Source organism: Poecile atricapillus, chromosome 27, assembly GCF_030490865.1.
Source record: "Poecile atricapillus isolate bPoeAtr1 chromosome 27, bPoeAtr1.hap1, whole genome shotgun sequence".
Classification (NCBI taxonomy): Eukaryota; Metazoa; Chordata; class Aves; order Passeriformes; family Paridae; genus Poecile; species Poecile atricapillus.
The window spans coordinates 8,126-35,349 of record NC_081275.1 but is presented as its reverse complement, the minus strand read 5'-3'; the positions used below and the strand labels follow the sequence as shown (position 1 = coordinate 35,349).

At 46.4% G+C, this 27,224-nt stretch overlaps 1 protein-coding gene and 1 long non-coding RNA gene across 2 annotated transcripts; both read left to right on the top strand.

Annotated features, from left to right (window-relative positions):
• The first annotated feature begins 641 nt into the window (after positions 1–641).
• LOC131589000 (histone-lysine N-methyltransferase EHMT2-like) lies at positions 642–4,053 on the top strand. Its single transcript, XM_058858096.1, has 3 exons — positions 642–763; positions 1,287–1,391; positions 3,955–4,053. The coding sequence occupies exons 1-3, from the start codon at positions 650–652 to the stop codon at positions 3,979–3,981; spliced, it is 246 nt and encodes an 81-aa protein (XP_058714079.1). The 5' UTR covers positions 642–649; the 3' UTR covers positions 3,982–4,053.
• A 16,319-nt stretch (positions 4,054–20,372) lies between these two features.
• Positions 20,373–24,813, top strand: LOC131588954 (uncharacterized). Its single transcript, XR_009279678.1, has 5 exons — positions 20,373–20,432; positions 20,512–20,555; positions 20,644–20,688; positions 22,253–22,370; positions 23,245–24,813. It is a non-coding gene; the product is annotated as an uncharacterized LOC131588954 (long non-coding RNA).
• Positions 24,814–27,224: the final 2,411 nt, after the last annotated feature.

Sequence of the window (27,224 nt, the reverse complement as noted above, 5' to 3'; positions counted from 1 at the left end):
TTTTAGGTGATTTTGGGCTATTTCAGGCTGGTTTTTTGCCGTTTTTTCACCAATTTTTGCTGATTTTGGCTGATTTTGTGCCGATTTCTGGATTTTAGGGCACATTTCTCGAATGCCACCCTGACGTGCGCATCGGGCACCGTTTCCACCGGGGCTGCGTCTCCTGCCTGGGGTGTCTCATCTTCTGTCCCCAAACCCCACAAAAGTGCCCCAAATCCCCCAAAAGTGCCCCAAATCTCCTTCAGGATCTTTGGGAACCTCAATTTTGATCCCGGTGACGTTGTCCCTGCCCCGCACCCGGTGATGTCATCACCGGTTTTGTGATGTCATCGTCGGCCCGGTGACGTCATAGTGTTCCCTGTGATGTCACCTTCTCTCCCCACGTGACGTCACGTGTCCCGCCCGGTGACGTCATCCGCACTCCGTGATGTCATCGCCAGATCGTGACGTCACCGCCCCCTGTGTGACGTCACAAGCCCCCCCAATGTATGACGTCACCACCCCCCTGTGTCTGACATCACCTCACGCCTCCATATGATGTCACCACCCCCGTGTATGACGTCACCATGTCCCCCGTGTATGACATCACGGCTCTGCCGTCGATGACGTCATGGCGCGGCCGTCGATGACATCACTGCGTCCCCTGTCGATGACGTCACAGGAGGAGGACGGCTCCACCTGCCTGCACCACGCGGCCAAGAACGGGAACCTGGAGATGGTGGAGCTGCTGCTGGGAACCGGACAGGTGGACGTCAACGCCCAGGTGAGTGGTCAGTGAGTGACCACTGAGTGTCCACTCACTGTCCTGAGTGTCCACTCACTGTCCTGAGTGTTCTGAGTGAGCCCTGAGTGTGTCCTGAGTGTGTGAGTGTCCACTCTGTGTGTCCCTGCTGGGAACTGGACAGGTGGACGTCAACGCCCAGGTGAGAAGTCAGTGAGTGACCCCTGAGTGTCCACTCACTGTCCTGAGTGACCCCTGAGTGTGTGAGTGTCCCCTGAGTGTCCCCTGAGTGTCCACTCACTGTGTCCTGAGTGACCCCTGAGTGTCCACTCAGTGTCCGGAGTGTCCTGGCAGTAGTCAGAGGGTCAGGGCTGCTCTGGGGCTGTTTTTGGGCTGTTTAGGGGTTGTTTTTCGGGTGTTTTTTTGGCTGTTTTAGGGCTGGTTTTGGGGTTGTTTTGGGGGTTGTTTTGGGGCTGGTTTTGTGCTGGTTTTGGGTTGTTTTTGGGGTGTTTTGGGGTGATTTTGGGTGTCTGGAGGCAGCGCTGACCCCTGGATGACCCCTCAGGACAACGGCGGCTGCACCCCGATCATTTGGGCGGCCGAGCACAAACACATCGAGGTCATTCGGCGACCGCTGACCCGAGGGGCCGACGTCACCCTGACCGACAACGTGAGCGCACCTGGGGACACCTGGGGACACCTGGGGGGACCTGAGACACACTTGGGGACCCCTGGACACACCTGGGGACACCTGGACACACCTGGGGACAGCTGGGGACACACCTGGGGACACCTGGGGGGACCTGAGACACACCTGGGGACACCAAAACCACACCTGGGGACAGCTGAGATACACCTGGGGACACCTAGTGACACCAGGGGGCCACCTGGGGACAACTGGGGACACCTGGGGACAGCTGAGACACACCTGGGGACAGCTGAGGAACATCTGGGGAACATCTGAGATACCTGAGACACACCTGGGGACACCTGGAGAACATCTGGGAGACATTTGGGGACACCTGGGGGGACCTGAGACACACCTGGGGACACCTGGACACATCTGGGGACATCTGGGGACACCTGGGGACACACCTGGGGACACACCTGGGGACACCAAAACCACACCTGGGGACAGCTGAGATACACCTGGGGACACCTGGTGACACCTGGGGACCACCTGGGGACAACTGGGGACACCTGGGGACAGCTGAGACACACCTGGGGACAGCTGGGGAACATCTGAGATACCTGAGACACACCTGGGGACACCTGGAGAACATCTGGGAGACATTTGGGGACACCTGGGGGGACCTGGGGACACCTGGGGACAGCTGGGACACACCTGGAACCCAGTCTAGAACCCAGTCCAGAACAGTCTAGAACTCAATCTAGAACCCAATCTAGAACAATCTAGAACCCAGTCTAGAACGATCTGGAACACGATCTAGAACACTCTAGAACCCAATCTAGACCGCTCTAGAACACAGTCTAGAACGCTCTAGAACCCAGTCTAGAACAATCTAGAACGTTGTCTAGAACGCTCTAGAACCCGATCTAGAACCCGATCTAGAACCCAGTCTAGAACAATCTAGAACACGTTCTAGAAACACACCTGGAACACAGCTGGGGACATCTGGGACACACTTGGGGACACCTGAGATACACCTGGGGACACCTTGGGGACACACCTGGGGACACCTGGGGGCCCCTGAGATAAACCTGGGACACACCTGGGGACACCTGGGGACACCTGAGATATACCTGGAGACACCTGGGCACACGTGAGATACCTGAGATACACCTGGGGACACACCTGGGGACACCTGGGATAGAAGGAACACACCTGGGCACACCTGAGGGTACCTGGGGGGGGTACCTGGGAACATACCTGGGGACACCTGGGATAGAGAGGATACATCTGGGACACACCTGGGGACACCTGGGGACAGCTGGGGACACCTGGGGGTACCTGGGACACACCTGGGATGGAGAGGATACATCTGGAACTCACCTGGGGGGACCTGGGGACATCTGGGGACACCTGGGCACACCTGGGATAGAAGGAACACACCTTATTGGGTTTTGTTTATTGGATGTAGGAGTTCAGATGGGGTAGGGTTGGTTTGTTTAGGTGAATTTGGGGTGTTAATTAGGTGGCTTTTGTTAGATGCAGTTTTCAATTTTTGAAAGTTTTTCTATTGAGTGGTTTTAAGGTGATTTTTAGTAATTGATGGTATAATTTTATTTTGTTTGTAGTTGGTGTATAAAAACGTATATGTTCTATTTATTTAATGTTGTCTTTTTTAGTTTAGGTGTTGATGATAAGTTTGGATTTCTTTCTGTAGTGTGTTTCTTATTAGTTTTACTTCTGGGGACACAGGCATTTATATGGTGGATTTTTAGAGGTATATTTTTGGGGGTGATTTTTTTAACATTTTAGTAGTTTAGATCGATTTTTTATGTTTTTCATTAGGTATTATTTTTTTTATTGAGTATTGTAATTATGTATTAGTATAACGGTAGAGCTTTGGGGTTTTTTTTAACTATTGTTTAGGGTTAGTTGAATGGTTTTGAGTTCAGTGCATTGGTCTGATTATTTTTTAATAGTTGGTGTGATTTGTTGTGTGGAGTTCAGTAGGGTTGCTTTTTATTTACGTTTAACTTTGCTGATGTGATAAGAACTGTTAGTGACAGAGCATAGCATCTGTTTTTGCCGGTAGTCGGTTGTACGGTGTGGGTTTTGTTTGTGTTACCTGTTTTGGGGTTTTTTTTGTTAATGAGATTGAAGTTTTTATTTTGGGGTTGTGATTAAATTAAAAATTTTAGGGCAATTTAGATTTTTGACACGGATGCACTGTGATGAGAGTACATTAGTTGTTTTATGTGGTATTGGTTGTTTAGATAGGGGGAATATTTGTTTTGAAAATTTGTTTTGGTATTGTTAGTTGAAGTGTTTGGATGAGTTGTGTTTCAGTGTTGAATCTTTTTGAGGGGGTTCAGATTTTTTCTAGCTTAAGATTTTTTTTCCCTTAGTTGGTGGAGGTACTGAGATTTTATTGATGACATTGATGGGAATTTGATGCTGTTTGTTTTTTGGTTATTTTATTTTTAGGAATTTGATTTTTGCAGTAGGCCTGGAAGAATTCACTTTATTTCAAAACATACTAGTTTAATGATATAAAGGTTTCCATATTAACTCCTCAGTCTCTTAGATTTTTTTTCTTATTTAGTTTTTCCAGAATTTATTGATAATTTAGCAATCAAGCAGGGATGGCACCCCGTTCTTGAAAAGATGGCTATGGAAAAACCTGCGTCTAACAACACATACCTGACAGACGGCAACAATTTTGCTGTTATTACAGGGCCAAATTCGAGTGGCAAATCAACATCGGCATGGAATGCCGGAGGAGAGGAGTTTCTGGTGGGCTACCAGTGACATCTGATGGAGTGATTTTGTCTCTTTATGGACTTTTAGATTTGGGTTCTTTTTCCCTTTGAACTGAAGATTGATGAGAGGGAGGCAAGTTTTCTCTCGTTCGGTCTCAGTTGTTAATTTTTTGTTATCAGCATTACAAGGTACAAGGAGCTATGTACACTATGATAGAAAAGGGGTAAAATGGCTAACAAAGATCTTCTTCAAGGTCTTTTATATGTCCATTTACCCAATTAACAGGTGCCAACTAAATTATTTTTCTTAGTGACCCAATGACCCAACACCTGTGTGCTGCACTGTGACATTTTCTACCCAATTACCTACTACTACCCAAACACCCCTAGGAGAAGAACATGAAGAAGAAAGAAGGAGGACAAGAGACAACACCCTAAATCCTCCATCTTGTCTCCTGTTCTCTAAACTACTTTTTCACCCAGTGATTTAAGAAACTTTCTAATCTACACATTTACACTTTTCCTATCTAACTTTAACATTTGTTTTCATGTGTCACCATGAAAACATGCACATGAATTTCATATTATATGAAATTCAGTGTTTCCTTGAATCCTAGAACTAAATATTAAAAACAAGGGCACACAGTCTGTATCTCAGACTCCAACATCCGCCCCTCTCTTTTTTAAAAAAAACCAAAAAAACAATAAAGAAAATCAACCTAAATCTTTTATTGGATTACTTTTCAAGAAGGGTTATTTTTCCTTCACTCATGTTTTAACAAATGAGGCTTTACAATATTCATTTTCCCACTTTTTCACACGAAACCCAAAGTTCATCGCTCTCGCACGCGGGATCAAAGGCGTTCAGCCGTCAACTGCGGTCTCGATACGGTTCACATCTGCGTGCTCGCTCTTCTGCTCTTTGGGCCGTCTGTTTGTCTCTGCGGCTGATGAGTTTCCAGGTTCTTCTCTAGGAAGTTACTTCTGCTTTAAACCTGTGAATACACAAACATACACTTTCTTCCAAATTATTAATTGAAATGAATTTTTTAATCTTTTTGCTTCTGAACTTTTGACCAGAACCAAAGAATTCTCTCTCAACTTTGCTCGAGTCTTGTTAGAACAATACCTGATAATTGATGGAACTGGCTTAGTAAAAGACTTGTTTAAAAAGGACCGTTCAAGAATTATTTGCAATAGATATAAGATCTTTACACTTTTTCCAAAAATTTAAGATTTATCAGGTTTTTATACTTCTGAGGCATAGCCTTGGTTCCCCCCCTTTTTTTGTAATTAAGTAAGGTATTTGGTTTTTTTGTTATGACAATGAAAAACCATCAAATTAAAACACTTGCACATGTATACACATATAGGAAATAACACTTTTACAGAAATCAAAAACTTATTAAGAAGATTCATAATTAATATTATGCAATATTAAACTTATCTGAATAATCTGTAATATGAATTACTAAATATATACTCTCATCCCAGAGTCTGTCACTGCTGATAAATCAACGGAAGATTGGAAAATCATGTCTGGATAACAATTCTCCAAGCCCGCTGTAAAATCCAGCTGCTATATTAATTCACTAATTGCCAAGTCCAATTGACCTGAGTATTGTTTTGGTGCAGAAAACTTCTGGGTTTATTGGTAAATTCTCTATCCAGGTAAAGTCAAGGCTTGGCCAGAGCCTTAGGCCTCATCTGGAAAGATGTCTCTTAAGTAATTTTCAAAGCAAGGGGTTTAAAAATAGCAGCTATAAGATGCTTAAAACACAGCAAACTTTTAAAAGGCATTTGTATAAAACAATGATCAGATGTCTTAGGTAATTGACTAATTAAACCATTCAGTAGTTAATTTAATCTGAAGTTTCTTTCATAACCCTTGACTTTCAACCATGACACATTTTCTTAGAATTCTGGAAACTAAAATAATAAAGCTACATTGGATTAGGTAAATGCAAATCTTCTTAAACAAGGAAAAGAGTAAAAACCAAGACAAAAAAACTCTGTATAGAAGCAGCTGCATAACTTATTTACCAAGATGCATCTGTAGTGAGAAAACAAAAAAATCTCAAATGACACGTGTCTAAAAGGTAATTACACAAAGATATATTAAAATATGTATAAAGCTGCCTGTAAATACAATGACCCTTTATACACAAAGATATATTAAAATATGTATAAAGCTGCCTGTAAATACAATGACACTTTATACATAATGCTCATCATAGAAATCTATAAATTTACATTATAGAATGAATATGTCATCAGTGAGTGTCTGAGGAAATCAAGATAATAAATTTAAAATATTCACGTCTTAGTGACTAAAAATGAATTAAAGTGAAAAACTTTAAAATTTTTTGTAAATAACAATCACTAAGTTTTTTATGCAACTTTTAGAAAACTAAAACTGTAGAGATTATAACAAACAATAGAACTTCTAATGAAATCACGGGTGTCACAAATTGCATTCACCTCTATTCTTAAGCAGGTGTTCACCAGTGTTCTGTCACCACTGTTTCAGTTGTAATTATCTTCATCTCTATAGGAAAATAACTATGCATTTTAAACAAATGTCTTCAATAAAACATAAAGAAATTTAAATTTTAACTTGTTAAAAAATAATTATGATAAAAGAAAGTAACAAAACTTAACGTCAAAAAATACTAAAGTTATAACTTAAGTAAAAAACACTCAAACTTAAACATAGTGAAATTTAACTTTGCTTAATCTTATTAACACAATCTATATTAGATGAAAACACAACTTAATCTTACTCTGTTATTATAAAAAAAGGCAATTAAAAGTTTGGTATACACTTCTTTGAACACAATATAACAGGAATATTGATTCACTATAGAGATTATAGGGATGCAACAAATTCATCACCATTCTATGTTATCTGGTTTTGAGAATAACTTATAATAACTGCACATGTTATTAAAAATACCATTCGTAACAAGAATTTGCTTGGTATATGCTTAAATTTGTTAGGATTTTTAGAATTCAGTTTTACTAGAGAAAAAATACACCACCACAGATTTGGTAATTTGCGATTCAGCTTTTGTAGTACTTTTCAGAAACATTAAGTTTAACTTTTTAAACTAAAATCTAAAATCCAAATTGGTATATATGCTGTTATACAGGTTTGGTTTTGGTTTTTTTTTTTTTTATAACAAAAGGACTCACATTAAAATTTCTTTATTAAAATTGTAAAAAAAATACCAAGCAAATGGGTAATATATGGTTAATATAACTTTGAGATTACTGAAAACTGTATTGAACTAAATCTACAATACACTTATTCAAATGAAAGGTTAAAAATGAAAGAAACCTGTCATTAAATCCTTTTTCTGTAGGATTAATCATATGATTTTTCAACTTAATTTTAAAGAAATGCATCTTGTAGAAACTGACTGTAACTACAGTAATACTGCTTGATCACTCTGTATCATACAATACTACATTATCAGTAGATGTATAGAGAAGATAACATTTTCAAAACTTTCATGTATTGAGAATACTGAAACTGAAGAAAAATCTTTTAAATTTCTTGGGATGCATAAATATAATTTTCTATGTTATTCTGTAAAAACAAAACCAACAGATATCATTAGAAATACAACATCTATATGTATTCTATTATGCAACATTTTTAAACTTTTTGATCCATTTTTGAAGGCACTTCAATAAGGGCTTCTTTCTGAAGCTTGTGACTGCTATAATTTGCAGATAAGCCAGTAATGCATCTTACAATGCTTTTGATTTTTACTTTTCAGCTATTTTTCTGAAACCATTCCAGAGATGCTGGAGTTTGTATTGACATGTCCGGATAACAAATTTCCAAGCCCACTGTAAAAATCCAGCTGCTATATTAATTCACTAATTGCCAAGTCAAATTGACCTGAGTGTTGTTTTGGTCCAGAAAACTTCTGGGTTTGTCAATTCTCTATCCAGGTAAAGTCAAGGCTTGGCCAGGGCCTACGGTTTGAACCGGAAAGATGCCTCTTAACTCATTTCCAAAGCAAGGTTCTCAATAGTAGCAGCTATGAGATGCTTACAGCACCGCAAACTGTTAAAATGCGTTTGTACAAAGCAAAGGATCAGAAGCCTCAGGTACCAGACCTTTAAACCTTTCAGCAGTCGGTTTAATCTGAAGCCTTTTCCATGGCAGCTGACCCTCAGCAATGGTACATCTTAAAATTCTGGAAACACTGAAAAATAAGAAAGCTATAACAAACAAAAACTGCAGAGATTGGAACAAGCAATAGAACTCCCGATGAAGTCAAGGGTGTCACAGACCGCATTCACTTCTATCCACAAGCAGGTGTTCATCAGCGTTCTATCACAGGTGTTTCAGTTGTAGTTATCTTCATCTCTCCAGGAAAATAACTATACTTTGCAGTTTAAACAAATGTCTTCAATAAAACATGAAGCAATTTGAATTTAAACAATATTTAAACATCAAAAAAATACCAAAGTTATAACTTAACTTAAAAACACTCAAACTTAAACCAAGTGAAATTTAACTTTGATGAATTCTATTAACACTTAATCTATATCAGATGAAAACACAACTCAATCTTACTCTATTATAAAAAAAAGGCAACTAAAAATTTGGTATATACTTTTTGAACACAATAGAACAGGAATATTGATTCACTATAGCGATTATAAGGACGCAACAAATATATAGCAATTCCCTGTTATCTGGCTTTGAGAATAACTCACAATAACTGCAGATGTTATTAAAAATACCCATTCGTAGCAAGAATTTGCTCGGCATACGCTTAAATTTGTTTGGATTTTTAGAACACAGTTTTACTAGATTAAGAAATACAATAAAAAAATACAGATTTGGCAAGTTGCTATTCAGCTGTTGCAGTACTTTTCAGAAACGTTAAGTCTAACTTTTTAACTAAAATCCAAAATGGTATATATACTGTTATACATGTTTTTTCTACCAAAAGGACTCACATTAAAATTATCTTACTAAAATTGTAAAAAAATACCAAGCAAATGGGTAATATGTGGTTAACATAACTTTGCAATTACTGAAAACTGTATTCATCTCAATCAACAATACACTTATTCAAATGAAATAAACCTGTCATTCAGTCCTTTTTCTGTAGGGTTAATCATATGATCTTTCAATCCAGTTTTAAAGAAGTGTGTCCTGCAGAAATTGACTGTAACTACAGTAATAATACTTGATGCTCACTCCATATCATACAATACTATATTACCAGTAGGTGTACAGAGAAGACAACATTTTCAAAACCTTCACGTATTAGGAATACTGAAACAGAACAAAAATCTTTTAAATTTCTTGGGATGCATAAGTATCATCATTTTCCATGTTGCTTTGTAAAAACAAAACCAGCAGATATTATTAGAAATACCACATTATATATATTTTTCTATAAAATATCTATAAACTTTTTGATCTATTTTTGAAGGCATTTCATTCAATAGAGACTTCTTTTTAAAACTCAGTCAAGATTACAACAATTTGCTGATTTACCAACAATACAATTTACAAAGCTTCCAATTTTTGAATTGTCCAATTAAAACTCTTTTTTTTTTTAATCCCTCTCCAAGATGTCCAGCTTTCTGTTGTTTCTCTTTTCTTTTGTCGCTCGCTTTCAGCGGTTTCACCGAAGTCGCCCGAGTTGTTTCTGCTGTGGTTTAAGAACGGCCCAAAAATACGCAGTTCTTGCATCTTTATACCTATTTTTACCCAATTAACAATAGACACGTATATTATTTTTCTTAATGACCCAATGACCCATCTCCTCTGTGATGCAGTACGGCATTTTCTGTCCCATCTCTTACTATTACCCAAAAACCTCCAGGAGAAGAACATGAAGAAAGAAGAAGGTAAACAGACAACACCATAAATCCTCCATCTTGTCTCCTGTTCTCTAAACTAACTTTTTCACCCAGTGATTTAAAAAAAACTTCCTAATCTACACACTTACACTTTCAGCTTTTCCTATCTAACTTTAACATTTGTTTTCATGTATCACCACAAAAACATGCTCATGAATTTCATATTATATGAAATTCAGTGTTTTTCTGGTTCTTATAACTAAGTATCAGAAACAAGGGCACGCACTCTGTATTCCAGAATCCAACACCACCCGCTCCTCCCCCAGCCGCAACGCCGTGGGTTTTGGCAGCCGCATCGTAAAATTTGTCGGCAGATCGTGGCGTCACTCGCTCCGTAACCGTTCACTCAGGGTTCCCTTACACAAACACACCGTGTGGCAGCAGCGAGTCGCTCTTCACAACGTAGAGATAAATTTGTACGCTTCCTTTTTTAAGCGATTGAATCGCCCACGAAACCGCTGCCCGAGATCGCCAAGTTTTGAGGCCTCTCCGGAGGAGCCGGAACTCTATAAGGACGGGGGCTCGCCGCGATAGACCGGCGGATTTGCGCACTCGCAAGGTAGCAAACCGGACTTTTATTTCAGCCAAAGCTCAATGCCACAGTCACAGAACTGTGTACGAATTTTGGCCAATAGTTGTTTACAAATTGTGTGAGACATATAATCAATTATATATTGAGATATGTCTAGTAGATGTATAACGTATTGTATGTGTATATGTGATGATTTCATTTTCATATCATGTCACTGAACAGTCAAGTTCATTGGACTGAAATCTGATTAGTTGCAGTTTAAAAGCTTGCTCCCCGCTCACGAGTCCTTTTTGATTTTTTTTTTTCTAAGGTATTTTATAGGCACCTCGGTTTCAACATTTTCCTTCCGAATCCACAAGGAACGAGAGCCATCGGGATTTGATCCAAAAACAACTTACAACTGATTTTGCGGTGAAACAAAGAAAAGCCACGAGCAACCAACTCACCGGAAACCTGTATCTTAAACAGAGAAACACAAAGGCTGCGATTTACCAAAATAAGGATATGATCTAGTATCAACATCTAACTGAGCTGGACAAAGACTCTTTAACATTTTAGGGTTCAAAAGTGTATGTTTAGTAACAGCTCTGGGCCAGTGCTGGTTCTCCCCTTAATACAGGTGAACACAGGCTTTTTATCTACAGAAATATCCAATACAAATGCCTATTCATAACTCAGTTGCCACCCATTCTCTGCTTCTTATGCTAATTAGGTAAAAAGCAATTAAGCATGCGTAGTTTGTTCTTTGAAATGGGTCGGTGGTCTTATTATGACAAGCGGTCACCAAAGGGAGGAGGGAATATATCTCTTCCTCTTCCTTACCTTTCTATCTTTTCAATGCAAAGTGGCAAATGAACCCTCGGCCGGGCTCCTAGTTTCATGTTTTCAATGAGTTTCTGATTTGCAATTGTCTTATGTTTCTGAAGTTCCTTACCAGATTCTTTGTTTCTCATTATAAGCTCAGCTGAACTAGCATAAAGTTGATGAACAATTAGTTATTAGCCAATCATTAACCTCTGATTTTTGCAAAGCCTTTCTATCTACTTTTAATTTTAACGAGGCCCATCTATTTATTTTAATTCAATTTAGCAAGGCTTATTATTAATTAAGGCCTCCACTTCTCTAAAACCTTAAATTCTTCTAAGTTTATGTCTGTTTCGATGCTGTTAGAGTTCAAAGTAATAAGGAAAAATGATGGGGAATTACTTGTCTCGGAACAAAGTACGACCCCGTCCCGTACTCTCAGCTCCCGCTCCCCTTCCGGCGTGGCTCTGACCCGGGCCAGACGTACCGCTCGGCGTCTCCTGACCTCACGGCATTCCTTCGCGGCCGCCGCACCCGGGTCCCCCGGTACGTCCCGCTCCGGCCGCCTTCCCCGAGCGGTCCCACGCGCAGCGGTGCAGAAAGGGTCGTTTGGAAAGCTCTAAGTGTTGTTTACATTCACAGGTAAAACTACAGAGACTTAAGCAACAGATGGATGCATAAAACAGTTATTACTCCTGAGCTTTCTCGTACCTTCCTTCGAAGCACCGGGGACTAGTCTCGTCTAGTCCTAAGCTAATCACCGGGCCTCCCCTGCCAGGACGGAAGGCTATCCCAGAGCCCACATCCGAATCTCAACTTACCCCACGTGACCTCGGCCGCAAGCGTCTCACGTGAGTAATTCCTTTAGGCCATAGTAACAAATACGTGGACAATATTTGTCGGTAAAATTATCGATGAAATGTGGGTTACTTCTCTGGAGACCTGAGGATTCACTTCTGCCTCTGGTCAGGATACAACAGAGAAGATCTGTGGTACAAATGGTCACAAGCGATCAAACAGGACATCCAGCTTCTCCTTGAACTTTGTGGAACAGGGTTGGCATCCAGCCTCGTCCTTAGACCGGGAAGCAGTTCCTAGAAATGGGAAACGGGAGGCAAGGAAGATTCAGGCTAAATATGGATTCAAACCGGACCGGGTGTTAGCGCAGGAAGAGACATTTTTCATCCAGACTGCCGAAATGAAGACCCGTAAAATCCTAGCTCTGCTTCGTGTTTCACGTACTTTTACGTGGTATTTACATTATCAGAAAAAATGAGCAAAGAATAAACACGACAGGTTCCCGTTATTGTCGCGCGAAGGCTTTTTTTAAAGGCCGCATACTCACCGTCTCTTTTTCACTCCAGGCTCGGCTTTTCCCCCGACGTCCGCCGCATCGGGCGTCGCGAGGACGGCCGGGTTCTTCAGCGGGGAGTCTCAGGAGCCGGTACGAATTCTGCTTTTTCTGAAGGCGTATGAAAGCGTGCTATCAAAATAGCTATTTTCTCCACCGAAAAGCTTTCCGTACACGACTGCCAAGGCACGGATGTGTTTTAATCACGTAGCTAGATGTACTTAGAAGATTATTTTTCAAGGCAACACTCGTAGTAGAATTTCATTCGGTTTGCGTCCGCGAGAGGCGGGCCGCCGAAGAGGCACGGTCGGGAACGAAGGACGGAGTAAATCTCCGGGCACGCGCGGCAAAGGACCGAGTCGCACGGAAGAGGCCTCTTTCTAAACCGCATTAGTATTTCGCCGTAATTCGGGGTGTTTGGATTTAGCCTGGGCTTGTCAGCTAAGTCATAAACAAGCCAACTCGGCTCCTCAGCTCTCAATGAGCGTTTGAAACACGTCCACAGAAGGCCAAGGCAGTAATGACTGCAGAGCAAAAATTCACCACTGAACGATTGCTGGGGAAAAATTCCTCGGGAGTCACAAACCCGAGACACGTGAAATTCTGAAGGTGGAATTCTAGTTTCAGCTTTGGGCACCCGAAGGAGGACAGGAGTCCTTAGCCACATAAAGGGAAGCCGAGCGCCCCAGCGTGTCAGGTGCAGACAACGAGGCGTTCAGGGAAATAGCGGCGAGCCCTTTCCGCCCCTACCCTCTCACCCAGGGGCAACAGCACCGGGTATCGGACAAACCTCTGTCAAGCAGCAGCAGCCGAGCAGATGAACCGGTGCATGGATTTGCAGGGGGGATCTGGATTTGCAGGGGGGATCTTTCTCCTTTTTTCCTTTTGATTTCATCTTCCTAGTCCCTCCAAAGCGTCCCTAGAAAAAATGGGGATGATGAGGACGAAAGTAGTTGAAACTGAGGGAAGCAACTCTGTTGGGGAGGGTGAAACAGGGAAACCTTATGAATCTGATTGTTTGTCAGAAGATTCTGAAAATATGAAGGCTAGAATCAAAGCAGAAATGAAAGCCTGCTCTGAGTCCTAGGATACTGAGTGCCGGTTAACCAAAGAACAACAGCCTAGCCAGTTGAACGAGAATCCCTGCTGACAAAACAATGTCCTTCTGCTGATCGAGAAGTCCAAAGGTAAAGAAGGAAAGAACTTGTAAAGCTTTGTAGAGTCTAAAGCGCAGCACTGTACGTTAATATAGGGAAGCGCATAGACTGTATGTAAACTCTTTAGTGGCCGTGTCTCATGGTGATCGGTTACTAAGAATTAGAATATTCACGATAGAAAAAGATATATTGGATTGTAACAAGAACTTCGCTCTCAACTCTTACCCCTCTCTCAGCTCCCCTCTCCCCCGCTCTTACCTCTGAACCCCGCTCCCTCACCTCCTTCCCGTCTAGCCCTCTCCCCCACTCTTAACTCTCAGCCCCCTCTCCCTGGTCCTACCCCACTAATCTTCCCTGCTCTCTACCTCTGGTTTTTCCCTCTTTCCCTCTATTGCTCTCTTATTCCCTCCCTCCCCTTTCCCAACCTCTCCTCCTCTGCTCTACCCGTTCTCTCTCCCCTTCCCCGGACCACGCGGACGCCGAGGCCGGTGGCGGACACGGATCTCCCCTCTTTTTACCCTTATAATAAATTGCTTATACTTGAACAGCTTGACCCCGGAGAAGTCTCTCACCGCGAGTGAGCGTTTTTACACACCAATACCTGGCGCCCGCACGTTTACGAGCCATCCCACGACTCCTCCATCGGTGAGACACTGCTCCATCATCACTGGCAACTACGAAGACAGGTTTTTTCACCCTTTAAGGCCGTCTAGAGCGCAGTTTATGCGGCTGATCACCATAACACTGTAACTCTCTTTCCACTGTTCCGCGGCACCCTCGGGCACTGGCCGGCCGTCGCTCAGCAGCGTCGGCTCCGGAGCTCTAGAGGTATCCGCCGCGTGGCTTTTTCGGGGCGCACGTTCCGAACGGCGTCCGCACCCCTGGTTTCCGCAGGGCCCCGTGGCACTGAGAAGGGTGGCAAAGCCACGCCTCTTCTGTGCTACACGGGACATCCCCTGCGTGGTTTCTTCGGGGGTTGCCAAGCAGCGTCTGAACCCCTGGTTTCCGTGGAGCCCCCGAGCTCAGGGGGGCGTTGCGAGGCGACGTCTCACCTGGGCTAGGTGGGCAAAGCCTCTACGTGGTCGAGCGAGGGGCAGACGCTGTCACAGCATCTACACCCCGAACTCTCTAAAAGTTTTTCTGCTGCAGTGTCCGCACTGTAGTTTTCAGACGACTCTGCAGCGTGGTTATGTGCGAGTATTACTAAGTGACACCCGAGAATGGACGGGAGGTGCCCGGCCAGCACCCATCACCCGAGCTCTGAGAGACGAGCCGACATCATTAAAATAAGAGGTGAGTCACAAACCAGTCCATCACGGGTCAAAACTATTCAACCCCAGAAAAAAAGCTGTATAAGCAACTAAAATTCTCACTAAAAGCCAGCCAAAGTAAATTGCCTAAACGAGAACTAAAAACCCTTCTAACCTGGACTCTAGTTAATTTCCCAAACGCAAAACACTCAGAATTTTTTACTAGACATTTTTGGGACACAGTTGGTAATAAGCTTTTTAATAACATCTCTCGCCGAACTGTGGCGGCCGCTAAGCTCCTCCCAGCCTGCAGAGCACTCGTAGAAATGCGTGCTGCCAATACACAATGCGTGACGAGCCCCCCGTACCCCCGCAACCCCCGTATCTCCTACCCCTCCCCCCGACCACGCGGCCCCCGCATCCTCTGTCCCCGCCGGCCCCCCTCCTTTCCTGCCCACTGAGACCGGCGCGCCCCCGACCACGCGGCCCCCGTTCCCCCTACCCCAGTTCCGGCACGCTCCGTTCCCACCTCTCCCCCCGCCTTCCCCGTCCCACCGCCCGCCCGCTTTTGCCTCCCTCCTGCCGTCCCAGCTACCCCCGATGTTGCGGTCCTGCCCCGTACCGCCGTCCCGGCTTCCCCTGCCGACACCGTGGTTCCCGGCTCCGCCACCCCGCCCACCCTCGGCATCGCCGTTCCCGCAGCTCAGCTCCCCTACACCCCCTCCGTGCCGCCCGCGCCGCCTTGCCGCCCCAGAGGCTCCGCTTTCCCGGCACCCGTGGGGCCGCCAGCCCCGCCGCCGCCGCTGCCGTCCAGCGACACCGATCTGAGCAGTGCGGCCCGGGCCGATCCGAAACTCCCGCTGCCGTACACCACTCCCCCATGCTGCCCTGCGGCGCTGACGCCATCCACGCATGCGCAATCACAGCTTTTATCGCCGAGGCTCCTGCCGCCATCCCCGCGCCCCCCGTGCCTCCCCCCCCCTGCCAGCCTGTCAAACCGCGCAGGGGGAGAGCAATGCCCACTTCTAAAACAGCAGAACAAGTCCAAAAATACCAGCGTCACGCAGTTTCAAATCACCGAGTTGAAAATTTCCAAAGGAATCCAATTGCAAAATACCAGAATACGGGGTTCCAAAATTCCAAAATTATTCCGTTTCAAAATAGTAAACTAGTGAGTTCCAAAATATGAAAAGCACCCGATTTCAAAATATCAAATTGCAAAATACCAGTTCTCAGATGTCTTACACCGGCAGGATTCCCAAACCCAAATGAATGCAATTATTGTCAAAACGGGATCTGCGCTACCAAAACGACTATTTTCTTCCCTGAAAAGCTTTCCCTGGTGATCATCAATACACGTAGTTATTTTGATCATTTAGCCGGGCGTAATAGAAATTTTACTTTAAAACCCCACATTTGTAGCGGTCCTCAGCTCGCGTCCATGACCCGCAGCCTCCGGGCGGGACCGCCGGGGCCGGGATCGAAGCGCAGAGCGAGCCCGATCCCCGCGGCTGCGTGGGGAAAGACCGAGCGGCGAGCAAAGGGAGCATTTATAAACTATATCGATATTTCACTGAAATTCAGGGCAGAGCAGCGACGGGGGCGCTCGGGTTCAGCCAGGATTAGCCCTAAACGAGCCGGGCAAACCCCCGACCGCTCAAGGGAAGCAGAAGTCAGTAACCGGTAATCGCCTAGGACCCCGTGAGGAATTTCCTCGGTAATCACAAACCCAGCACGCAGGGGATTTATGCGGCAGAATCCCAATTTCGGCCACAGCACCCGGAGGAGGAGACCGGTTCTCTATCGCGGAAATGAAAGCCCAGCACCCCGGCGTTTCGGGGACGGACCCCGGGACACGTAAGAGAGGGAACGATCGGCAGGATGTTTCTGCGCCTCACCCCCAACCCCCTCCCCCCCCCCCCCCCCCAAGGTGCTGCAGCCTCAGGTGTGACTGGTGAGGACAAGAAGGGAGCAGCTCCCGGCAGAGGCAGTTTTGAGAGGCTTACCCGGGCAAGGCTCGCGCAGGGAGCCGCCAGAGGGGCCAGCGGGGGCATCCCGGGAGTTCCTCCGGGAACGAGGGTCACGGCACCCAGCAGGGACCGGGGGATCAGGCGGTTTCACTCGGGCGGGGGGCGTCACTTTAAGATAAAGCCGAGAGAAAAGCCCGTCCTGCCGAGCAGGGTCACCCGAGCGGGCGGGGCAGCACGCACATTCCCGGCGGGGGGGGGGGGGGGGGGGGGCGGCAGTTTTCAGCTTTCCTCTTCTACCTCGCTACTCCATCTCCACAGCCCCAAAGAAGGGATGGGTTATCAGGTAAAAAGGCGTTTAAGCTGAGGGAAAAAGCTTCCTTTTCCCCAATCGCCTGTGTTTGAATTGAACAGAAATCCACTTCCCCTGCAATTTTGATAGTCTCAATTGGAGGTAACTCTGCCTTTTCTGTGCTGTTAGAGATATTAATTGATAGAGAATGCCCATTTTCTATTTTTTTCCACTTTAAGTGGAAAGGGAAAGCAGGGATAATGCTTTTTTATGGATCTGAATTAACCGAAAAATGCCCCCTTTTCAATCACCAGAGAGATTTAAAGTGAGGAAAACCACTCTTTTTCCCAATATTTGACGGGTTTAAATTAAAGGGGAGAAGCCATTTATTTACCACTGTATCCGTTTAAGTGGAGGTAGCTGCCCCATTTGCTCATTTTTAGCGTTGCCTTTTCCAGCATGTCCTGGGGTGACTTTATGATACCGGTATCCCCAATCGTCTGGTTAATGTTAAATATTAAGTTCTGCACCTTTAAGACTGGCTCCGAAAGCGAGAGCGGGGGGAAGAAGAAGCATGCCGTTTGCGTTAAGGAACAAACATCACTCCCACACATCCCGCTCCTGGACCGTGGTGTCTGCAGCACAGACAGACAGCGGGACAGAGCTTCTCTCTGGCTTTTAGTTGGTTTTAGCTAGCTGAGGCAGAGGAGTTCCCTGGACCTTTGTTTTTTTTTCCTTTTTTTGTTTCCTTGGATCTGTGCAAACCTGCTCCGGACCGAGCACCCGGCCAAACCCCGGGAGCTCACGCCTTTGGCCCACCGGGGCCCGGGCCTCGGCACTTTTCAGCGCCGGAAGGACCGATGAGAACCCGAGCGAGGCGAGCTACACCACATGAAAAGGACTTTTCTTCCTAGACTTGCCATCCCATCGAACAGTGAGAGGTTTTATTATTTCATATTATTCAATTTCTGTTAAATAAACAGCTTTTTCCACTTCTTTCCAAGGAATTTTTTTTTTCCTTTCCTGGACCAGTTGGTAGGGAGGGGTCATTTCCCTGGGGAAACCCCCATTTGGAGTTTTCCTCCCTAATTTGCCCTAAACTAGGACACAGCATTTCAAGGGTTTAAAGCTGCATTTCAGGGTACCTCTACCCACGCCCCGGCAACAAATATTTCCAACAGGAGTGAGTCCAGCAGGTATGTAACGGTAATGCCAACTGGGAGTCTATTCTTTTTCTTATTTTCATTTATAATGTAGAGAGCCCTAATTAGAGGTCCCTATAAGACACCATTCATATCTATACTATTCTTCTCCACCCTAATTAATCACAGGGGGAGTGCTACTTAGTAATCACTAATAAATAATTATGCAAGTCCATAAATTATCCAACTTAGCCGGCAACACTGCTGAAACACAAAGTTTTGCTTCTTACCTTTTTTTTTCCCTTTGCTCCATTGCTCTGAGTAATTGCAGTAAAAAAAGAAAACACTGTCTTTTCCCAAAAAGTTGTCTTCTACGCAGAGCTCTTTACCTCAATTTTAACTCAGAGGAGCCAAACAGCTACGGTCCCTCTGAGGGCTTTTATACCCGGTGGGATTTGCCGCCTCCCCTTTCCCAGGCATCGTGGGAAAAAGAGGCGGGCTCAATTAGGGGTATATTAACCCCAGGCTGTGCTAAGGGGCATTATTCCCTCCAAGGGAATCAGCTGGGCTAAAGAGCTTGTCTCTCATTTCAGCGAAGAGGCTCTTTCAATTTACTCCAGCCTGCTTTTAGCAGGTATCTTTTGGGCATTTGAAGCAGCAGAGGTTTTGAAAACACCTTGAAGAAAACATTATGGAACACAGGGAGTATTTAAGTTCATGATTTTGGGTTGAGAGTTCAGGGGTGATAAGATGCTTTTATAATGATTCTTCTGTTTGGGTTTTTTTTAGGAGGATTGCAGTTTCCTGAAGTTCTAGGTCACGTCAAGTGCGATACTTCAGATTCTCTCAGCAGATTCATCGTGACACAAAAGGGAACCGCTGCGGCAGCTTTCCTTAGCAGCAGATCGGTCTCTCCGATGGATTCGCTTCGGAGAGATAAGTCGAGGGCTGTGGTCACAGAGGGGATCGAAGCAGGGTAGTGGGTTAGGATTCACACCGGTTAGGGTTTTGAGTCAGCTATGGGGAGGGGGAGGTTTGAGAACTGGCCTTTGGGGCCACCGTGAGGGAAAGGCTCACTTTGGCTAACAATGCTGAGGCGGGCAGGGCAGAGCAGTCCCAAGGTGTGTTGTCACTTGTCTGTTGTGCTTTCTGTGTCTTCCGTTCATCTCGTGTAACATGTCTCTTGCCTTAGTTCTCCCAGGAGCTTATGAGAAACCCCAGGTCCTTCCGGTCATCTCCCATCTTTGCGTTCCTCGGCCCGGGGCCGACGCCGGCGAAGTTTCGATTCGGGAGGTCAGACAGGCGTCAGAATCGCATCTCTGTTCAGCAGCATCCGATCGGATGTCTTTTTAGGTCTTGTTCTCAGCTGTGTTGACAGCTGTATGCAGTAATCTTTCTTTACAGTGGATAAGGACTTGTGCCGATTCAAAGGCAGGCAGAGACTTCCAGCCACAGGATTCTCAGGCATCCGTCTCCGCGGTTCTCGGAATAAGTCGTTCCGTTAGCATCTTTTTCCTCCGGGGTCATCCGAGCCCGGCGGGCTCGCCTTCGGTCCCTCCTCGGTCATCTCGTTCAGCATTTTCTCGGTCCTCGTGAGGACTTTCTCGTCTCAGAGTTTTCTCTCCCTGTCGTGTCCCCTCGTCTCACGTGTCACGGGTGTCTGGGGGTATTCGGTCCGGAACTGCTCTGCCCTGCCGCCCGGCCCCGTTGCAGGTGTTCAAGGACAAGTCCCGGGCACTTGTAATTGGAGACTCGTAATACGGGCTGTAGTTGGAGTCTAGGTAGTATTCTTACGTTGGCAGAAGGTGTCTGGAGCTGTGAAGTTACCCTGCAGCACTTCGACGTTTTTCCTAACTTTCTTTCAGATGCGGATGGATCGACCTCCCGGCATAGCGCCTCGTCCCAGATGAGGGGATCCCCCTGAGAAGGTCGGTCACGGTTCTTCTTTTGCAGCGGGGCTGGAGTCGGTCACTGTGTTACAGCTCTGCTCTTTGTATTTTTTTTCAGGAAGTAAAGCTGGATAGCAGCAGTGAAGGTGAAGCATTGTGAAGGTGAGCCTCGGTTGGTGGAGAGAAGCAGTTGTTCTTGCTGGGGTCTCAGTTTCTGCTATCACTTTAATCCCTTGTTTTTTTATGTTAGGTGGTCTACTTGCAAGATATCCCAGCCCAGGATGCCAGAGGACAGGTGGGTGCAAGCTCTAAGTGTGTTTTGGTGTTTAAGTCCCTGGTTTGCTGATAATGTTTAGTTCTCTAAGATAGAATGAAAGAACCATATCACGAATCCCACCTTGTGGATCCTGACACGAATCGGTGTCACGGACAGGATTCTGAGAGACAGAAGGGGTTGCAGATTTGTCGTGCACTCAGTATCGGGGGAAAGACGTTTCGCCTCAGCCCCCCTAGCCTGCCACGCCGGTGAGCAGTGTCTAGAAAGCAAGGGAGGCGATTCGAATTTCTCAAAAACTGCACACGCTTCGGTGCAAAGCACCCCACACTCATTTGAGGGCTCTGTCTTCAGAATTTTACAAGGGATATTTGAATGCAAGAGTTTGGACTGACTGATTTTTCTGTTTAAAGTACTTGTTTGCTGATAATGTTTAGTTCTCTAAGATAGAATGAAGGAACCACATGACAAATCCCACCTTGTGGATCCTGACACGAATCGGTGTCACGGACAGGATTCTGAGAGACAAGGGGTTGCAGATTTGTTGTGCGCTCAGTCTCGGGCAAAGACGTTTCGCCTCAGCCGCCCCTAGCCTGCCACGCTGGTGAGCAGTGTCTAGAAAGCAAGGGAGGCGATTCGAATTTTTTAAAAACTGCACACGCCTAGATGCAAAGCACCCCACACTCGTTTGAGGGCTCTGTCTTCAGAATTATACAAGGGATATTTGAGTACAAGAGTTTGGACTGACTGATTTTTCTGTTTAAAGTACTTGTTTGCTGATAATGTTCAGTTTTCTAAGATAGAATGAAGGAAACACATGACAAATCCCACCTCGTGGATCCCGACACGAATCGGTGTCACGGACAGGATTCTGAGAGACAGAAGGGGTTGCAGATTTTTCGTGCACTCAGTGTCGGGCAAAGACGTTTCGCCTCAGCCGCCCCTAGCCTGCCACGCTGGTGAGCAGTGTCTAGAAAGCAAGGGAGGCGATTCGAATTTTTTAAGAACTGCACACGCCTAGATGCAAAGCACCCCACACTCATTTGAGGGCTCTGTCTTCAGAATTTTACAAGGGATATTTGAGTACAAGAGTTTGGACTGACTGATTTTTCTGTTTAAAGTACTTGTTTGCTGATAATGTTTAGTTCTCTAAGATAGAATGAAAGAACCACATCACAAATCCCACCTCGTGGATCCTGACACGAATTGGTGTCATGGACAGGATTCTGAGAGACAGAAGGGGTTGCAGATTTGTCGTGCACTCGGTATCGGGGGAAAGACGTTTCGCCTCAGCCGCCCCTAGCCTGCCATGCCGGTGAGCAGTGTCTAGAAAGCAAGGGAGGCGATTCGAATTTTTTAAAAACTGCACATGCCTAGATGCAAAGCACCCCACACTCATTTGAGGGCTCTGTCTTCAGAACTTTACAGGGGATCTTTGAGTACAAGAGGTGGGACTGAGTGGTTTTTCTTCTGTTTAAGTCCCTGGTTGGCTGACAAGCTTTTGTAGTCCAAGATGGAATAAAGGAACCGCATCAGTAATTCCACCTTGTGGATGGTGCCAGTCATATTTTCTGTTTTGTCCGAGGTTCCGTGCAGAGAGGCAGAGCCGAAGTTTGCGATCGGCCGCACCGAAGCCGGCGCGGGGGACGTCTCGACGTACACATCCTATCGAGGATGGGTCTTGTCCTATTACGTTACAAAAGGTAAGCATCACAGGTGGAAGTTGGGATCAGGGGAAAAGCATTTATAATCAGTGGAGCCAATTTGAAGTTAAGGTACAGGACAGGGCTGTAGTGGGGTGGGCCCCTCTGAAGCCAAGGGAGAGGGTTTCTTTTCGAGCTCCCCAGAGCTTTTGCCGGGCAGGGCAGTTCCAATCCATCCTCTCATGCGCTCGCGTTTCACGTCGTCGGCCGTCTCAGCCTCTCGACGTCGTCGTGGATTTTTTCGTCCGAGGAACCGGCCTTCGCGTCCCTGCGGCTATCGCCACGTTCACCCGGCAGACATCGCCTGCGCTTGCCTCTGTAAAAAGTGCCTTGTGCTGTGCTTGCCTCTGTAAAAAGTGCCTTGTGCTGTGCTCGCCTCTGTAAAAAGTGCCTTGTGCTGTGCTTGCCTCTGTAAAAAGTGCCTTGTGCTGTGCTCGCCTCTGTAAAAAGTGCCTTGTGCTGTGCTCGCCTCTGTAAAAAGTGCCTTGTGCTGTGCTCGCCTCTGTAAAAAGTGCCTTGTGCTGTGCTTGCCTCTGTAAAAAGTGCCTTGTGCTGTGCTTGCCTCTGTAAAAAGTGCCTTGTGCTGTGCTTGCCTCTGTAAAAAGTGCCTTGTGCTGTGCTTGCCTCTGTAAAAAGTGCCTTGTGCTGTGCTTGCCTCTGTAAAAAGTGCCTTGTGCTGTGCTTGCCTCTGTAAAGTGCCTGGGCTTGGAGCTGCCCTGCCCTGGCACATAGTTAGAGTTAGGTAGAACAGGTATAAAAGGTTATAGGTCCTGTTTTCTATGAGGTTTTTGTGTACAAAATGTGTGGGCCTAGAGGGGGGCTGACTCCTAGCTACCATACAATCCCTCACTGACCACCTTGTGTTGTCTTGCAGGTCTCCGATACCTATTTTCTGAGGATCTACCATTTGATGCTGAGAAGCAGCAGCGAGAAGATATCTCGGGGCATTTTGTTTAGCACAGTGTTTTAAATAAGGGTTGCGGTCACTGTGTGAGTTAGTCTCCTACTGTGTGTCAGAGCGTGTCTGTCTGTGAGAGTCGGTGGGTCTGGGTGTGCTTGTGTGTGTGTGCGTGTTGAGCGGTTCTAACCTTGTGTGTAGTGCTTTTGCTTTTCAGGACTTTAAATTCACATTTAAATTTAGAATAAAAAATCCCCAGCTGGGGGGGTTTTTTTTTTTCCCTCCCAGCTGGGGTTTTTTTTCCTCGGTCCCGGCCGGTCTGCGAGGCGACAGTCATCGCCTAAGTTTGGGCACGGACCGGCCCTGGACCGGGGTTTTCGTCAGGCAGGCCGATTTTTGAGGCCCCCGGGAACCGAGTTCCCGTGGGGTAGGAGGGGCGGGTGCGTGTTGTGCGGTTCTAACCTTGTGTGTATTGCTTTTGCTTTTCAGGACTTTGAATTCACATTTAAATTTAGAATAAAAAATCCCCAGCTGGGGGGGTTTTTTTTTTTTCCCTCCCAGCTGGGGTTTTTTTTCCTCGGTCCCGGCCGGTCTGCGAGGCGACAGTCATCGCCTAAGTTTGGGCACGGACCGGCCCCGGACCGGGGTTTTCGTCAGGCAGGCCGATTTTTGAGGCCCCCGGGAACCGAGTTCCCGTGGGGTAGGAGGGGCGGGTGCGTGTTGTGCGGTTCTAACCTTGTGTGTATTGCTTTTGCTTTTCAGGACTTTGAATTCACATTTAAATTTAGAATAAAAAATCCCCAGCTGGGGGGGTTTTTTTTTTTTTCCCTCCCAGCTGGGGTTTTTTTTCCTCGGTCCCGGCCGGTCTGCGAGGCGACAGTCATCGCCTAAGTTTGGGCACGGACCGGCCCCGGACCGGGGTTTTCGTCAGGCAGGCCGATTTTTGAGGCCCCCGGGAACCGAGTTCCCGTGGGGTAGGAGGGGCGGGTGCGTGTTGTGCGGTTCTAACCTTGTGTGTATTGCTTTTGCTTTTCAGGACTTTGAATTCACATTTAAATTTAGAATAAAAAATCCCCAGCTGGGGGGGTTTTTTTTTTTTCCCTCCCAGCTGGGGTTTTTTTTCCTCGGTCCCGGCCGGTCTGCGAGGCGACAGTCATCGCCTAAGTTTGGGCACGGACCGGCCCCGGACCGGGGTTTTCGTCAGGCAGGCTGATTTTGAGGCTCCCGGGAACCACGTTCCCGAGGACCGCTGACGGCAGGGTTATAACGGGGCGGTCGAGAGGAGAGCGAAGGTGAGCATGTGTGCAAGCTGAAGCCGGCTTCTGTGATGAATGAGTATTGTGTTTTGTGTGTGCTCGCTGTGGTTTGGGAGAGCGGTAATAATGAAACAGCGTGCATTGTCCTTTTCAGAAATGGTTATTTTATGTTAATATGTATTTGGCTTGTATTGTTCTGTATTTGCTGCCGTGTTTCTCTGTATTACTCTGTGTGTGAATTAGGAGTTTTTCAACATGTACATGGATTGTATTGTATTGTACTGCATTTGTATCCAGTTTCGATGTGTTTTGCTGTACTGTAAATAAATTCATTCAATAAAGGTGCCTAACCCCTAATAAAGATGATCCCAACTGCCCCCTCCTCCCCGACCCCTGTGTTTGTGGTGTGCTGTAGTCATTATTTTCATTCTATTTCTTGCTTTTCTGTCTCTTTCTAACCTCCTTTCTGTCTGTCACTTTCTCTGAGTCACTGTTGCTACCTCTACTTTTCTGTTTCTTTGCTCTCTGAGTCTAACCCTTTCTTTTCCTTCCAACTCTGTTACTTTTCCCTCTAGCTCCGAGTTGGACAGACAGCAAGCAGCGTCGATTCCTTGCCACCGTAACTCTGAGTTACAGTGTCCGGGCCTCGCCTCTGTTTCCTTTCTCTCCACCTCTGAGTTAGACAGAAATGAAATAGAGTCGGTTTCTCTCCGCTCTTCCTCTGTTTCTTTTCCCTCTCGCTCCGAGTTAGACAGACAGCAAACGGAGACGATTCCTTTCCACTGTAACTCTGAGTTACAGTGAACAGGCCCTCGCCTCTGTTTCCTTTCTCTCTACCTCTGAGTTAGACAGAAAAGAAGTAGAGCTGTTTTCTTTTCAGTCCAACTTTGTCTTCTTTCCCTCTAGCTCCGAGTTAGACAGAAAGCAAATGGAGTCGATTTCTTTCCACTGTAACTCAGAGTTACAGTGAACAGGAATTGTCTCTGTTTTGTTTCTCTCCACCTCTGAGTTAGACAGGAAAGAAACGGAGTTGGTTTCTTTCCCCTGTCCCTCTCTTCTTCTTTTCACTCCAACTTGGTTTTCTTTCCCTCTAGCTCCGAGTTAGACAGAAAGCAAAGGGAGTCGATTTCTTTCCACTGTAACTTAGAGTTACAGTGAACAGGAATTGTCTCTGTTTTGTTTCTCTCTACCTCTGAGTTAGACAGGAAAGAAACAGAGTTGGTTTCTTTCCCCTGTCCCTCTCTTTTTCTTCTTCTCCTCCCTTCAACTCTGTTTCTTTTCTCTCTTACTCAGAGAGAAAGGAAATAGAGTTTTTATTTTGTTCCATTCTCCCTCTCTTTGTTTTCCTTCTACCTCTCTTTCTATTTCCTTTCCCTGTTGCTTTGCACTGTCCCTCTCTTTCTTTTCACTCTAAGTCTCTTTCCCTTTTCTCTGTCACTCAGAGTTTAGACTGTATTTCTTTTCCTTCTCTATTTCCTTTCCCTCTAACTCTGAGTTACAGAGAAAAGAACTTTTCTTTTCTCTCAAGTTTGAGTTCATCCTTTCTTTTCACTCCAACTTAAAGTTTGAGTGAAAAGAAATGATCAACTCAAACTCCTTTCTCCTCTAACTTTGTGTTTTGCTTTCTAGCTTTAAAGTTTAAAAAAAGCAGCAGTAGAACCTTTCATGCTCCCGGGGAGTAAATAAACAAATAAATCTTGATTATAAATAGATACCATTTACTCCCCGGGAGCACGAAACCTTCTACTGCTGCACCAGACTTATAGTTTTTATTCTTTTTCTTTATAGTATATACCCTCTATAGGGGGTCCCCACCCATACACACCCACACTATACCCACCCCCAAGCCCTCTCACACCACCACTGCCTCCTACCACCAGGTAACCACCACTGACCCATCCCCAAGCACCCACTCCCCAATCACTCACACCGCCCCTGCACCGCCCCAGCGCCAATCACTCACCCCGCCCCTGCACCCCCCAGCCCCAAGCACTCACCCCGCCCCTGCACCCCCCCAGCCCCAAGCACTCACCCCGCCCCTGCACCCCCCCAGCCCAAGCACTCACCCCGCCCCTGCACCCCCCCAGCCCAAAACAACGACCCCCTCATACACCCCCCAGCCACAAACACCCAGTCCCAAATGACTCAGCCAACCCCAAGCACTGCCCCTGCACACCACCCATCCCTGTGACTAATCCATGCACCAACACGGCTCCACAAAAAACCACCAGCCCAATTACAGCAAAAAAAACCCCAAAACACCACCCCCGCAGCTGTCCATGACGCCGGACCGCCCCCAGCCCCGCCCCCAGAGCTGTCTGTCGCGCCGACCCCGCCCCGGAGCGCTCCGTCACGCCGCACCGCCCCCAGCCCCGCCCGGCAGCTGTCCGTCACGCCGCACCGCCCCCGGCCCCGCCCCGCAGCTGTCCATCACGCCGCACCGCCCCCGGCCCCGCCCCGGAGCTCTCCGTCACGCCGCACCGCCCCCGGCCCCGCCCCGGAGCTGTCCGTCACGCCGCGCCGCCCCCGGCCCCGCCCCGGAGCTGTCCGTCACGCCGCACCGCCCCCAAGGACCGCCTCCGATGACGTCACGCAGCCGCCATGTTGAAAAACGACAAAAAAAAATTTTTAATAAAATACGTACAAAAACACGAAAAAACGGCATAGTAACGCAAGCACAACACCCCTCGCGCAAGCCGC

Coding starts and splice junctions, on each gene's coding strand:
- LOC131589000 (XM_058858096.1), top strand. CDS start 650: ATGACGTCACAGGAGGAGGACGGCTCCACCTGCCTGCACCACGCGGCC. Junction 764..1,286: donor AGGTGGACGTCAACGCCCAG/GTGAGTGGTCAG, acceptor ATGACCCCTCAG/GACAACGGCGGCTGCACCCC. Junction 1,392..3,954: donor ACGTCACCCTGACCGACAAC/GTGAGCGCACCT, acceptor TTTCTTATTTAG/TTTTTCCAGAATTTATTGAT.